We start from the raw sequence: 15,353 nt of genomic DNA on the forward strand, positions 1-15,353 counted from the left end.
AGGTGTGAGAATGAGGAGGCGTCCAGCAGCCAGGCTACGAGCCTTAGACACCTCGTCAGACGACAGCATGGGCCCAGAAGACCGCACCGGGCCCCAGGAAGGGAGCCATGCCACTGTGCCCCACACCTCACAGGCAGCACAGACGGGAGCAAGAGGGCGCCGCAGGTCGCGTGTCCAGAGTCCACCAGCACCCACTGACGGCCATGGTGTCTTCTTGGGGCTCGAGGGCCAAATGTTGAAACAACAGCGCCTGCAATCAAAGGCAGTCATGTCAGTCCAGAGGCACATGCGGGTGATGAAGACAACATTAGTCAACATGGACAATAACATTAGCGGCATGGCTGCGGGCATTCGGGACATGTCCCAGTCAATCCAGCAGTTGTGCAGCAAATTAGATGCTGACATCGAAGCACGGCGCCGGGAACGCCAGAGAAGGGACACTACCAGCAGGGCACTCAACCGTCTGGCAACTGCGACTTCTCTACTGTGCCGGCGCTCTGTGACGATGCAGGAGGGCCTAACACAGTGCTGCAGCGACCTGTCTCGGGGGATGGTGCAGGTGACAAGTGCACTAGGGGTGCTATTGACTAGTCAGGCGTCGACAACTGCTGCAGGGGATGCTGCGGAGAGCATCGACACCAGCAGCAGCATCACACCCCCCGTCCCAGAAGCACGCAGGAGCAGCAGGCGGCTTGGGGTTGGCTCTAGTGAGGATGCACAGGCCGTGCAATCCACCACTGCAGCGCGTATGCGCAAACATTGATGTAGCCCTGCTTAGCCACTTCCCATTGGGTGACGTAACCCTGGACATACTCCTTGTATAGATGGTATATTGCCAGATTGGCCTGTTCATGTGTTCATGGCGTGGTGCCACATTAAAACTACGTCAGGACTTCTCACAACTCGCTGTGTCCCCTCACTTACTCAGAAATAGTTGCATGTGATCTCTGCCCGTCTCTCTCTCCCATCGATTGCAGTTGGCACTCTAGCTGCGTTGCCCTCTGGCTGGCCTGACTCATCCTCGTTGTCCTCAAAATATGTTAGTTCCACATCTGTACCTTTTTTCGTGGCAAGGTTGTGCAGCATTGCACAAGTGGCAATAATCTTGCAGCAGGTGATGGGTTTGTACTGGCGTGCGCCTCCGCTCTTGTGCAGGCAGCGGAACCTGCTCTTCAGTAGTCCAAACGTGCGCTCCACCACATTGCGTGTTGTTTTATGTGCCACGTTGTATCGTCTCTCACTCTGGGTTGCTGGGTGTAGGTAGGGAGTGAGGATGAATGACCGGCATGCATATGCACTGTCGCCTGGATGAGTAAAAGGGAACCATCAGTAACATGCCTCTATACACTATGATTTGCAGGTTTCAAGGGGCGTCACTGTTACTTACCTAGCAGGTATCCCTCTCCGAATTCTCCGGCACTCAGTCGTGTGTAGATCCCACTATTCTGGAAGATGTAAGAGTCGTGTGTGCTCCCAGGAAACTTTGCAACAATATCTGTGATGATGTTCCCTGCATCACAGATCACCTGCACATTGATGGAGTGGGTGGACTTCCTGTTCCTGTAGATGTGCTCTGTATCAGCTGGTGGACAGATTGGGATGTGTGTACCATCAATACAGCCGATGACATGGGGGAACTGTGCCATGTGATAAAAGTCTGTTTTTGTTTTCTGCAGTGCAGCCTGTGTGTTTGGGAAGCTTATGTAGTGGTGCATTCTCTGCATCATGGCATCCAGGAACTTCCTGAAGAAACGTGACAGGCAACTCTGGGATACCCCACCCACCGCAGCTATCACCACCTGATAACTGCCGGATGCCAACAGATGTAGGCTGCAGAGCACCTGCACATGTGGGGGTATGGCGTGCGCCCTTCTTATTGGATGGTCCAGGAGTGGGTGTAGGTCCCTGATTAAGTCCATGATGGTTTCGGGGTGTAGCCTGTACCTCTCATGTATCTCTGCATCAGTCAGCTGGAATAGTGTGATGCGCTGTCTGTAGATTTGTTCCTCCCGTCGCCACACCCTCAGTCCTGCTGCCTGTAGACGTAGGCGCCTTGCAATGACGTACATGGCGGCCATGTTGTCCACGCTGTTGCATTTTGGGATTGCCTATATGCATTGTTGATGGTTACCACCTGCTTTCAATCCGTGTTAATTACCGACTCTTATTTACCGATTTTCCTGGATTTCTTAATTACCGAGTGCTCCTACATGTAATTTTAAATTTTACCACTTCATATTTACCACTTCATGTTTACCGAATCGTTAATTATGTATTCGGTAAATCTGATTCGGTATTTTGGAATTCGGTAAATATGAATCGGTATTTACCGCCTCATATTTACCGAAAAGTGGTTTTTGGACTCCTACATCTCACTTGTCTGAATACCGGTCGGTAACGGCATATTTACCGAAAATCGGCCGTTACCGACCGGTATTTGGCTACCTACATGAGGCCCCAAGTGTTTTACACTGAAAAAAACAGAATGTTCATTTTCGGCATCTAAGGTGGGAATTAGTTTTCTTTCTTTCTTGGAGTAGCCACAGACTGAGAGGAAATTAGCCTTTTGTGGACATCAAGGAACTTTAGATAGTGGCAGAACGGTAACTCATATCTTGGATTTGGGTCACTAGGTACCTCTGCCCAGTGAGCCCAGAGAGATACTGTTTAGCCGTGGGTTGATTAGTTCCTCCTTCGGAGCTATGTAAGAAGGGATTTGTTTATATAGTTCAGTTCTTCAAACATAGTCCCCTAAAGGCACTTCCTTATAGGAGCACTGAATGTAACGAAGATTCAGAAAATATACAATTTGTACATTCCAGATGGAAAAGTGTTACCTTTGTTGTGATTTGTCATAAGCAGATGGTTCCAATATTATATCTGGTATTTACAAAGTCTTTTGATTGTACTAAAACATAAGTCCTTGTGAGTGACTGCATTCTGCTCTTTCACAAAGAGCGCATCTGCACAAAATTAGTTCCCTTCAATGCCATGTACTGCTATGGCAATGTGTGCTTTTTACAGGCCAAAATATGAGTCCAGCATCTCCCCAACAATAAAGTTGTACAAAAACTTTAAAAAGTAAAATAAGTATTGACAAAGCTAAAAGGCTGGCAGCCAGCACCAAACCTGTTGGCTTTTTCAGAGCTTGTCAGGGTATGATCCATTGCCATTAAAGCAGAGGTCTTCAAAGTGTAAATGGAGGAGGGCGGCTACATTCCCAATTCAGCACAAATGCATTTGCCATTACTTGTAAATGAAGATGGCTGGAAGTGCGTCCTTGTGTATGTAGTGCGCTCGAGACAGTCTTCATTCATATACAAGTAGCTCTTAAAGCGGTAAAAAAAAAAAGTAATGGAACTGTGATCCTGAGTGCCGTGGGGTACGGGCAGTGAGTATGGTGTCGGGGTGAAAGGCATGGTTAAAAAAAAAAGAGCAAAATATTCTGTAAGTATTTTGCTATTTTTTTTCCTTCAGGAAACTGTATATAAAAGAGTGCACGCATTTTAAAAGAAACTAATCAATGGAAATTGTACTCTTTTACATTATGAAACTGGAGTGAGTTAATGCGATTATTTCAGATGTCTGTGTGTATGAGACCAGACAGGCACAGAACAGAATCCTAGTTGGGGCAGTGAGGAACATTGACTTGTTTATTTATAGTGCTACAAGGTCCCAGCCTGTGCCAGAAAGCACAGACACTATGTAAGTCAATATTTTAAAATAGTATTACAGTATACGCGAGCCTGCTGCAAAATGATGTAGTGTTTGAGATGAAACAAGTGTTTTCTAAATATATATCTATATTAGCAAAAATTAAACAGACTGTAGCTAGTGCAAACATTTGTGCATCTCTATTACGCCAGAACTCACCTGATAGCACCCTTACATTATCTCTTAAAAAGAATAAATCGTTGTCATCATGAAGCTTTAGGTGACTATATTAATTAAAGACTTTTGCGAAGGCCCATTTCTTCTTTAGCTATTTGTACCCCTGCCTCCCTTTGCTTTCAGGCAAAGGCACCTCAACATCAGTATTAACAGTTCATGGATCGCGTTTTTGGAAAAAGGTGAGCCCGCGGGTTGGCAGGGAGTAGGCCAACGCAGTTGCGTTCAGATGGAGAGTCCTTATTCTCTGGACGCCTGGGGCCTCAGAGTAATGGCCCTGAAGAAAGAGGAAAGGTGTGAGATTCATAGATAGTGCCAAATATATGGCGTAGAAGAGAGGGCACTATGAGGGGGCTCATTTTTTCTCTTCAAATAGACAGATTGCTTTCTCAGAGTCCTGCTCTAAGGAAGGGGGCAATACATTTGTAAAAAAAAAAAAATTAAGTTGCATCACTACCATTAGTGCAGCAGGGAAGCTAAGGTTATGCCCCCGTCGTGGCTATATCGCTACTGGGGGACCATAGTGATTGCTAAGATTAGACCCTAAGCCACTCCTCTTTTTGTTTTATTTTTATTCATCATTGGTGCAGCTACAGTGGCACTAGGGCCCAGTGGTATGAGGAGCCAGTTAAACCACAATCATGACTGTTTTACTATCCTTCCTTACTCACATTAGGGCCCATTGCACACTTACTATGCCAGTGTTGCTTTGGGCCTCCGAGCAATGGCTTAAGGTAGGGGAAAATTGAAAGAGAAGAGACACCGTAGTTTGTCCTCAGAGAGATGGTAGTGAGAGGAATGTTACTAGATGGGAACCCTGTTTTTAACAAAGGGCAGAGGAAACTGCCTGCTTTGCAAAGCACTAACTTCCATTAGTGAAGGAGGTGCATTGGCATTGGGACCCAGGATCTGAGAGCCCCACTGCATCACCGCAATGACTGTCTCACTTTAAAATAGGGGCCAGGATCTTTATTCCTTTCTAGCATCGGGGTCTAGGACTCCCAAAGGAGGGGGCGGACAACATGTGGGGGCAAAATGTTTTTCCTGAAAGGAACAGAAAACCTGTTTCAAGATTGGAATGAGGGTCAAGCAAGGTGGTGAAAGGATGGAGGAAGCAGAGGTCATAGCTTGCTACTCAGAACCTCCGTTATTGTTTGCGCAGAAGGTGCAGTTGCATTGGGGTCCAGGTTATTTGTGGGTCATTTACTTGTTTCGTTTGATGCATTTGCTATTTCAGAAGTCTCACATGTAGTGTGGATTAAGAGCTATGGAAAAAGTACTCCTGACATGATCTCGTAAGCCCAGCACCCTGTGCTTAGCCCTGTCCGTCCTAACCTCCCAATCATTGCTGAAGAAAGTGTGAGGGGCAGGCTACTTCAAAACATTTTGCTTTAGGGTGGTCAGAGCAATAAACCATTAAGACCTCTGCATTAAAGTGTCTGCCTTCTTTGCCGCTGTTAAATATTCAGGCAATCGGTGGAGGATTTTGTTGCGTGAGTGCATGTAGTATCCTTGCGAGAGATGTACTTTGTTGTTCATGTTTACTTTATCTTCTTGTGGCTATATTTGTAGGTTAGGCAGCGTGTCTTAAAACTGCTTTTGCTATTGGTTGTGGAGCTAAGGTGGTCATTTCAAGATAGGAAAATGCCATCTTAGTGCTTTCTAGTGACTTGCCAATGTTCACAACCACTTCAGGAAATTAGCATTGATGTTTGGTCGGGCTAGGGTATAGTGAAATAGCATAGTTGATTCAGAAGTTTATAATGGTTCCTGTTGACACCAGGTCGATCTCAGGAGAGATAACTTGGAGGATGGGCCAGAATAAGAGGGGATAGTTGTTAGATATACTACCCACAGATTCAAATCTGTATTGCCTGGCATTTATTTATCTTGATTGACTGGTTCCCTTTTGAGTTTTGTGCTGGTGGTGATAGACTAACCCAGGATGCATGATGAGGATTTCTTCTTACATTGGGATAGGGTGCTATTTTAGATAGAGAAGCCCCCTTGCTATGGAGGAATAAAAAAACAAATAACCAGGTTTATAGATCCTGATATTGGTTTTGTTTCTAGATTTATATGTACGTTGTTGGGTCGAATGTTCTCCTGGCCTGGTCCAGTTTGCCTCCCTTTTCTAATTATGACTCTGTTGGTGTTTTTCAGGTTCATGGGGGTTGTGTAATGAGCCCCTTAATACACGTTCACTGTTTTTATTGACTATTGCTTTCAAGCTGAATGCTAAACACTTCTGGGCAAGACGTGCACCAGAATGTGCCCACAACTCTTAGGACCCACTATTAACAACCTTGTTTGGTGGCAGTGATCAAGTATATCTGGGGTACAGGCCTTTCAACTTGCCTAGCAACTGGTTTTCTAGATATATATTTGTCTAATCTCCTAATCCAAGGACCCTTATTTTCTGCCACAGATGCTATGAATTTTGAAGTGCATAGTGTAATTTGAGGGACTATGTACCTTATAGCAGTACACTAGAAGAATATACAGATTGGTGGTTCCCAATAGAGCGTGTTTGTGTCTGAGAGATTGCATAGCTTATTTCCCCTTTGTCTATTTATGTAGGACTGATGCAAAAAAAGGCCTCTTTAGTTTCCTTCTTCATTGTCAGAGGGAAGGGCGACTCATCCCACATCTCCTCAGTTGTGTTCACTTTGCAGACCATGCGGGGCATTAGGATGTCAACCATGAGCTTAATCTTCGTTTTCAAGCCATTGTTTGGAATAATCTTTTACCTGGAAGAGTAGGCAGATATAAACTTATATCCATACCTGTGCAAGATGGCTGTCTCTCCTGTGTTTACTGTCTAAAAATCCTCTTAAAATGCAGATATTCTTTTCAGTGTTCGTGTGGAATACATTAATATTTTCCTCCCAGCCTTCTTTCGGTACTTGATAGAGATTTGTTGAGTTCCGAATAGCTATGACGAACTGCAGTGTTTTGAATTAAAAGCTCTTGATGTTAAGTAACTTGAAGAATTCATGATGGGTGTTCTCTTGTACATTTGTAGCCACTACATATTGGATAGTTGTTTAATGAGTTCAGTGGTTCCAGGTTTGTTGTTTTAACTGCATGGTAGAAATCTGTTTTCTTGGTGAACAAAAGATGTATATTATCAATGTCCCAAATAAGAATTCTAGTAAAGTGGACATCTCTGCTACATCAAATGTATTTTGTTCTGCTCATTTAAGCATTCTGGATAATTCTGCTGCAGGAATGATATGTGGAGTTCTTCTGAGCTCAGTTGGGAGAGCTGGGACAAAGGATGTAGTACTATGGATCTCAACTTCTAAAGAGAGAGAGGGTGAACTGGCATTCCCTCTTACATTCCGATTGTTAGGCCCTGTACAGCTGGGGCCTCTAATGTAGATCTCTATTGAGACACCCTGGCTCGTTGTGCTCAATTTGATGGTAATCAGGCGGCTTGAGAAGCATCACCACCCACTGTTGAGGGATTCCCAGCTCCTGGGAATCAGAACTTAGCTGGAATTTGAAGGAAGAGGCAGAAGACGGACTTAGAATCTGGAACCAAGAAGAAGAGCCACCCTGGCTGTTCATCCCGGTCAATAGGACAAATGGAAGCTCCATGCTTCTGGCTTTTATCTCTCTGTCTGCACTCGCCTCTCTGCCCAGGATTAGCTATTCCAATATTCTGCCTTTTCTCTATTGCCAGTTTGGTTGCTGTACTGCTTTGGGGAAGCCAACTGGGCTGTCCCCTGGAAGGGTGGATTACTTGGACTGTTTTACTGCTAGACGTGTTCTAGCCCCTGCCCCCACTCCCTCTCTTTTAAGAGGCGTTTTAGCCAGGGTGGGCCCGGGAAGTGATGGTACCAAGAACAGTGGTTCTCCTGAAGAGTCAATTTCCCACCAGACTTGGAGGGCTGTGAAGTGCAGTAAGGACTCTGTTTGACATGCATCAGACACTGCAAGAAGTAGTTGGGACACTGGTTACACCCTACCCCTTAAGCAAATGCCAATAATGTGCACAACTGAGAAACCTGCAGCTTCATTACTGTGATGAGGTAACCATAGAGGTAATTGTGCTTCAGCCAATTAGCTGACTTAAATTGCCCAGTCACTCACTATCTGTGTCTATGATCGAGCAGCTTCCAGTGACCATTTTTACATCTTTCACCAGATCGTGCAAGCTGTGTGGTTGCAAAAGATGTCATAAGCTTACAGTGGGCTTACAGCCCGCCCATTACTTACCATTCCTTGACTATATTCGTATTTCAATGCATATGTACTCGTATTTGCTTGCCTCTTATTTGACGGCTTGCCCCTCTTGTGAGCCCGCCCCATGGAGGATGGCTTCAATACCATCCTTTCCGTGTGGATGTGCCTCCTCCCACACATCCCATTGGCCTTTGTGTGTGGCTTTCAATAATTGAAAGCACGCAAATGGCCAAAGACGGGTGCATGTCCCGCCTTTCCTCAAAACTTTCACTCCCATGGCATAGGAGTCTCGGGAGCGCGCTGGGTGCCATCTGTTCTGCATCAGGTTTGCAATTAGCTTTAACTTTCACGTGTGCAGCGGCAGGCACAATGGCAGCTGCATTCCTTACAGCGCGCACGCCCACCACTCGCGGGCTTGTTTAGGCTCATACCGAGGGCCGCACGGAACAAAAATAAAAATTGCAGAGTTCAGCATGACGTCATGTCCATTACATTCCAGCAGCAGTAATTAATCTCGCGCCGAGTGTGCCTGCTGCAGCACGAGCTAGTGCGCATGACAGTAAAATAAGACCGAATTGTATTTCAAGAGGGCGCGGAGATGGCATTAAATCACCATAGAAGGCCCCGCTCCACCCAGAGGCTTCCTTATTGTTGGGTTCGGAAACCCCACGCGTAATCTCGGCTCTGATGTGCTTTAAAGATTCCCCCAAGGGGTTTGAGAGGCGGCTATCAGTTTTGCGATATGGTGCATTACGTGGGTGATAGCAGTTCTAAAAGTCTGGAGTGATTCCAAGAGGCCCCATTATAATACATGCAGCTGTCATCAGGAGACAAAGTGGACAGTCCTGTAACTTTTACTCCTTGTGTAGGCACAAGTATGAAACAATGCTCACATCACACTTCTAACTGTATTCACAAGTTCAGCACCTTGTGAAAAAAAGCTCACTTCCAGACACAAAACAAGCATTGGCATAGCCAATAGGTCTCGCCTTTGGGACCTTATAAGAGTTTATTAATGCAACAGTTAATGATGTTGCACCAAGGATATTGTGCTGGATAACTAAACACTTATAAGGTCCCAAAGGCGAGGCCTGTTGGCTATGCCAATGCTTGTTTGGTTAAGCACTCCACTGTCATGTGTTTTCCAGCTCTCCACTTTGTGCTTTTCCTCCCGATACCCTCTGCCCTTCCTGTTGCTCTCTCGCACATGTGCTATCCTTGCCTCCTATTGCTCTCTCCCTCGTATGTTACTCCCCTTGCACAACACACACGCTCAGTTTTCCTCCTTTATTGTGCGTTGTCTACCCCCCGGCTCTGTTTTGCTTTCTTCATGTGATTTTTCCACCCTTCACACTCTGCTTTGCTCTCACACTGTTGAAGAGTAATGTACACCTTTATTATCACAAAACAAGACGGAGCGAGATTCCTCCTCCTTCGCCAGCCACGGAGTAACTGACTCGGGTGGAATCCCGGATCCAAGACCTTCCACAGCGCATTACATCAGGAGAAGACAGTGTAGTCCTGAATATATTAGCACCATGAAACAACCCAAGAACAACTCTTTTCAGACCAGGTTAATTGTGCAGGACTAATACGCTCTACAGGCGTTGAATCAATGCAGTTAACCGTATGGGTGTTTACAATGGAAAACCGTAGAATGAAATTCAAGGAATGCTCTTGAATTAGCTCAGTATACTGATAAATAGTAAAGCATGAATACCAATATCTGTTGCGTTTTTTTATTTTTATGATTCTGTTAAAAAAATTTGTTGAAACATAATGCTGACAACTTTGGTGCCTCCTTGTATTAGGAACAAGCGTTTGATCCATATGAGACCTTGTCACAGGACATTCTGTCTCCGAAATTCCAAGAACATTTGAATACCCTTATGGCTAAACAAGTCGTTGCCCTACACTTTCAGGTGAGTGTTAGAAAATAGAACAGAAACAACTGCATTATTACTATTATTTGCTGTATTTTTCGATGTCTGGAGATGTTGGGAGCAGAAGCCTTTAATTTCTTATTACATACCAACTTTTGTCATAGCAATACTTATTGGGTCATTTTTAAAAGGACATACCGGAAACTATACTTTAATCCATCCGTTGTGAGTTAGCCACCAGTGTGTTACATAAGGTTACAATTCTGTAGCTAGTGAATTTGGTTTCATAAAACAGCTGGTTTATCAGATAATGCCCTCTATATGTAATTTATTGAATGCAGCCATGTGTTTTTGTGTGTATGTTTACAATACCATATTTATCTAGTTAATCTAGCCAATATGTTGAATTTGTAAGTCTCGGTCTATTCAGTCTGCCAGTGGCCTTACAACACATCCGGCTACTACACAAGTCCTCTCTGAACATCCCTCGTTAGGCCTGACTGGACAGCAGTGTCGAAACTGTCCTCACGGGAGATATGGTTAGGGGAATCGGGAGGGAATGCCAGCAGGCCCAAAGGATCAAAAATCAGGAACATTTGGGGCTTAGTACTTTTCATAAATAGAAATGCAAAGAAAGCTGGAAAACCTGTGTGAGTGCAGCAAGCGTTCAGCAGGAGCCGGTCAACAGCAAAATAGCCTCCAACTGGAAGTGTCAAGCTACTAATTAAAATTCATTAGGCTCAAACGAGTACAGAAGCCCAGGCTTTGAACCACTCATAATGCATTCATAATATCACAACAAAACAGCTGCTTCTCACGCACAAAACAGTTCAAACTGCACTAAGCTGGTGAATCATGGAACACAGAGATTTTCCCTCCCTCTTTTTCCTGACTGGACTCGATTGGTCAACTATTTCATAAAGCTACTAATTTTAATCCTCTTCTCGTGTTTTATTGGCTGTCCTCATTCACTATTTTTTTTACTCCACAGTTTTTGTTTGACATTTTTGGAGCTTTATTAAAAAAAATGTGGCCCTGCAGATGTGTAAAAAATCTAGAAAAGGAAAGCAATTGACAAAGTCATAAAGCGCAATTTGGGAGTATATAGGAATGAAGAAATTCTAGGAAAGTTCAGGATTTCTCAGAAATAAGTAACTACAAAAGAAATGGCCCAGCTACTGTAAACAAAACGAGGGTCCACGGCGCCGCCTTTAGCACATGGTCCCTTTAAGTACTGTGATTGTCGCCGATCTCGAAAAGTTGCCCATCTAGGACCACAAAGTCTTGTGCTTGAAAGGAGAAACATCACTAAAGGCATTTGCCAGGTCAGCGTGCCAAAAGGCTTGTCTCTGGAAGGCTGTGTACTCGTGAATAGTTTCTGCAGTGGGTCTGGGGCCCTAAGTGTCATCTCCATTCTAGGTTTATGAATGCACTCCAATTCAAGGTGTTATGGCGGACTTTCTTCCAGACTCAAAGATGCACCTCGGCCCACCTTGCATTCTTTCCTTCTGACGTGGTAATAATGCAACAACAATTGTATGTAAATAGTATTAAAATATAAAATAGATTTTCAGCACTTTCTGCTGGTTTTAGATGTTTATCTCCATCTGCTCTCCCCACCATGATGGGAAATCCTTTCTGACCCCTGGTGAGCCTCGAATCTGAAACTACCTAATGGTGAGTGTTTCTAGGTGTTCCATACACAAACCTCCGTGTCCAACTGCTATTGGACTCAGGAAGTCTTCAGATGGCACAAGAGTGAAATGAGGAGACACCTATTACTGCACGGATCTACAGACAGAATCCAGTAGGAACTCTGCTGTAAAGGAGGACACTATCCTTAGTGCACATAAAGTTATAGTGGAGACGGTGTAGTTCCAGGGCTAAGACCCGTCACTGGGTGCTCAAAAATATCAAAATATGCATATTCATACTAGGATTATTCTTGGATTCCTATTTTCTGGTAGCTTAATTCACAACACGGGTAAATGAACATATTTTGCTCCTGTTTTAAGTGCAAAGAACACTTGGCATTTTTGCCAGCTTAGACAAGGATTTAATGCTCAGGAGGAATTATTACTTAACAAAGTGCAAACTATTATAATGGTAGCAGTGGAAATCCTATTGTTGCACATCCACACAAGTAATATACAATTGTCAAATGCTTAATTAAAGGAGGGTGCTCTAACCCAGATGTTAGTTGTGATGGTCGAAAATCAATCTTTCCTTAAAGGTCTATACTGCTTACACATATTTGTATTTTCAATTCAGTAACAACCATGTATATTTTATTTGACTAATTAGTCAATAGACGCTGTCACTTTATTCAGCCAAAGATGGCTGCGACTATATTCCTCGAAAGTACTACAACCCTCCTTTATACTCCGAGTGATGCAGGTACATAAATTATGTTGAACATTTTGTTTTAAATTAGGATGTCCCTCTATTCCGGCAAATCCTCTCTCACTTGCGTACATTTTTTAATATTATGCAAATTTACTATCCTATGACGGGACGAAACACATGCTTGCTGTTCTTTCCGGCTGAAAAAGATTGCTTGGTTGGATTGACAACAAATTATCAAAGTTTTTAGATGTCAAGTAATTTGTATGCTCAAACACTGGGAAATTGTTCATGAAATATGAGTTTACTTTAACATGATGAATTACTGAGGTGTCACTACCATGTAAATATACATTTAAGGAATTATCAGTTTTATACCATTACCAGTAACACCTGCGATGGGAATGTGTTTTTTGGTGAGACCACCCTTCTTTAATTAGAATGACCCACGATTCCAACAACGCCTCACTCACGTATGTTTTAGTATGCAGTCGTTATTGTTTCTCATGGTTACTATCCTAAGAGGCAACGAAACACGTGTTAGCTGTTTTGCTAGAATACAAAGATTGCTTTTCTAATATGTCAATGAATAACTAAATTGTTTAGATTCATGTGGTGTGTGTTCCTAAGACAGAGGGATTCTGTCATGAAATATAAGTTTAGTTTAACATGATGAAATATTGTGGTTTGTCACCATCATGTAAATATGTCCTTTACAAAGTGCTTACGCAACCTTTTTGTAATGTATGCCTTTGAAATTTAGAAATGACAACGGTTGCCGATACCCTCAGCCCGAAATGGCTGTTAATGCTCCTTTATGGTTTTCTGATCTGAAATATAAAGCCAGCAACCTCGGCGTCAAGAAATGTTCAGATAAGACCTCATATTTCTACAAAGTTAAAATAAGCATAGCAGTAACTTTTTTTTTTGCTTTACCTCATTATACATGTGTTACATCTATGAAGACTGCCTTTTCCCTGAATTTTCGATAATTCAATATATCAATTCTTTTATCTTGTTAGTCGATTTCTGAAGGCTTTAAGGAAGCTGTCCAATATATACTCCCAAGACTCATGCTGGTCCCGGTTTATCACTGTTTGCACTACTTCGAAGTATTACAGGTATGATGCAGCAAACACGCAAAACCTTTTCCATTGTTTTAAATCCTGGGTTACATATGCAAAGCCGGGTTAGTGTTTTACCTTCATTGAATGTGTGTTGCAGTAGAATCATCCTCAGCTCTGATAGACCATTCCAGCACACATAGGATCCCTCTCAGTGCTTCTGTTGTTGAATTAAACTGGTTTGTTCTTGCACTTTGGATTGCATGTTTTGTTAATATAACAATGTGAAATATCGATTTGGTTGCCCCAGCATTTGATTTTCACATTTGTATGCTTATCTGTTAAAAATGAATTGTATGTAATATGAGAGAGGATCGCCATTTCCCAAGATTCTTGTAGAAAAGCATTCCAAGCAGTATCACCTCGAGTTGTGGGGGATTTGGTGCTTAAACATTGCATTGACAGCTGTGATAACTGCTGTCCAGTATCTGCCACAAACGATGAGTCAGGTTAACCTGCAGCACCCAAACGCTTTCAACAAGTAGTGATTCCATTATGATACTTTTTCTGGGGTGACTTACAGGTACAGTAGGATGTTATGAAAGCTCTATTTATCTTTGACATTATGGATTGAAATGTGAACCTTTTCATTTATAAATTTCTATTATTTGCCTGTGATATGTCTACTTTGTTCCCCCTCCCAGCACCTCTTACCTAGTGGAGATGCTGTCAATATTAGTTTGTAAAGTGCTTATCGGACACATTTCAGCTGGCTGGTCCCCATCTTTGATCCATTGCTCAAGATAGTCATGTCTTGAGATGCCCCCCTCTTGACCCCCAGGTGCAGGGCTAGTGACATGCTTGGAAACATAGATAATTTCAGGTTCTGAAAGATTTAATTTCCTTTTTAAGAACCTCAGGTTATTTTCCCTCCTCTAAACAGTGAGCTCAGTACGAGGTAGCCAGCATCTCTTCACCCCTTGTAAGCATTCCTGTTAAGGCCAGGCCTGAATTCTGCGTTCTCACGATTGTGGGTAAAAGGAGTCAGAAATGAAGCAAGCCAAGCTTGGTTTTCAGTTTGTGCCATTTCTCCAAAGTCACTCTCGTAATAGGAGATGAATAAACTACCCAGTTTCTTTGTGCTTTTCCAGCCTTTTCATAGCCCACAAAGAAGGTCCTGCAATTAAGTGGTCAGTGTGACGCTATCGCTTCATACTTTCTTTCCTCAGTGTGTTAGAAACATAAGTGTATCACTTGAAAATAACTTTCTGTTAAGCAAAGTCAGAGGGTTTCATCATACTCAGGCAAGGGTGGACAGCAAAGAGCAGAAGAGGAGTTCACTCGCCAGAGGGCTTCCTTTTCTTAGCATCCATGATTGTTTTGAGGCCTGTTTATCGTAGTTCAAAAGGAGTTTGATGTATTTCCAAGGTCCTCTAGCAGTCCACTAACAGTCCCAAGTGTGACAAAATGTTTTTTTTTAAAATTAACATTGAAATATGATTCTGCAATTATCTTTCAGCATTGCTTTAGGTGAAGACTACTAGTATTCCTGAACAAATACTACTTGTAAACGGATCAAAGGTTAAGTTCGCAGTTTTGTATCCACGATCAACCTTAACACAACTCAGTATTTTTTCTAATAGCCATTTAGGCTTTGTTTTCATTATGCAGTAGTATGCAATTTTGTACTGTGAATAAGTTGTTAATTAAATATCACTTATTTCCAAATGTTTTATTAGCAATTGCAAGATCGCAGTGAAGATGAAGAAGACAGAGAGTGTCTTAAACAAGCCATAACAGCTCTTTTAAACCTCAGAGGAAGCATGGATCGAATTTACAATAAGCACTCGCCTCGACGCAGACCTGGGTAAGGCTGCCCTTAAGCTCTTCTCTTGTACATTTAAACGGGCAACTATAATAACATTTTCAGGATATGTTAAATAAAATGTAAATATTTGTCGCATGTCAAGGACATCTGTTGCAC

At 43.0% G+C, this 15,353-nt stretch overlaps 1 protein-coding gene across 1 annotated transcript in view; it reads left to right on the forward strand.

The window, feature by feature from the left end:
• SOS2 (SOS Ras/Rho guanine nucleotide exchange factor 2) overlaps nt 1-15,353 on the forward strand; it is a 324,695-nt gene that overhangs the window by 151,845 nt on the left and 157,497 nt on the right. The window contains exons 7-9 of the mRNA XM_085627000.1: nt 9,891-10,001; nt 13,328-13,426; nt 15,109-15,236. Of these exons, the coding sequence (XP_085483126.1) occupies nt 9,891-10,001; nt 13,328-13,426; nt 15,109-15,236 (338 nt within the window). The remainder of the gene's footprint in view (nt 1-9,890; nt 10,002-13,327; nt 13,427-15,108; nt 15,237-15,353) is intronic.

The sequence above is a fragment of the Triturus cristatus genome, chromosome 9 (assembly GCF_964204655.1).
Source record: "Triturus cristatus chromosome 9, aTriCri1.1, whole genome shotgun sequence".
Classification (NCBI taxonomy): Eukaryota; Metazoa; Chordata; class Amphibia; order Caudata; family Salamandridae; genus Triturus; species Triturus cristatus.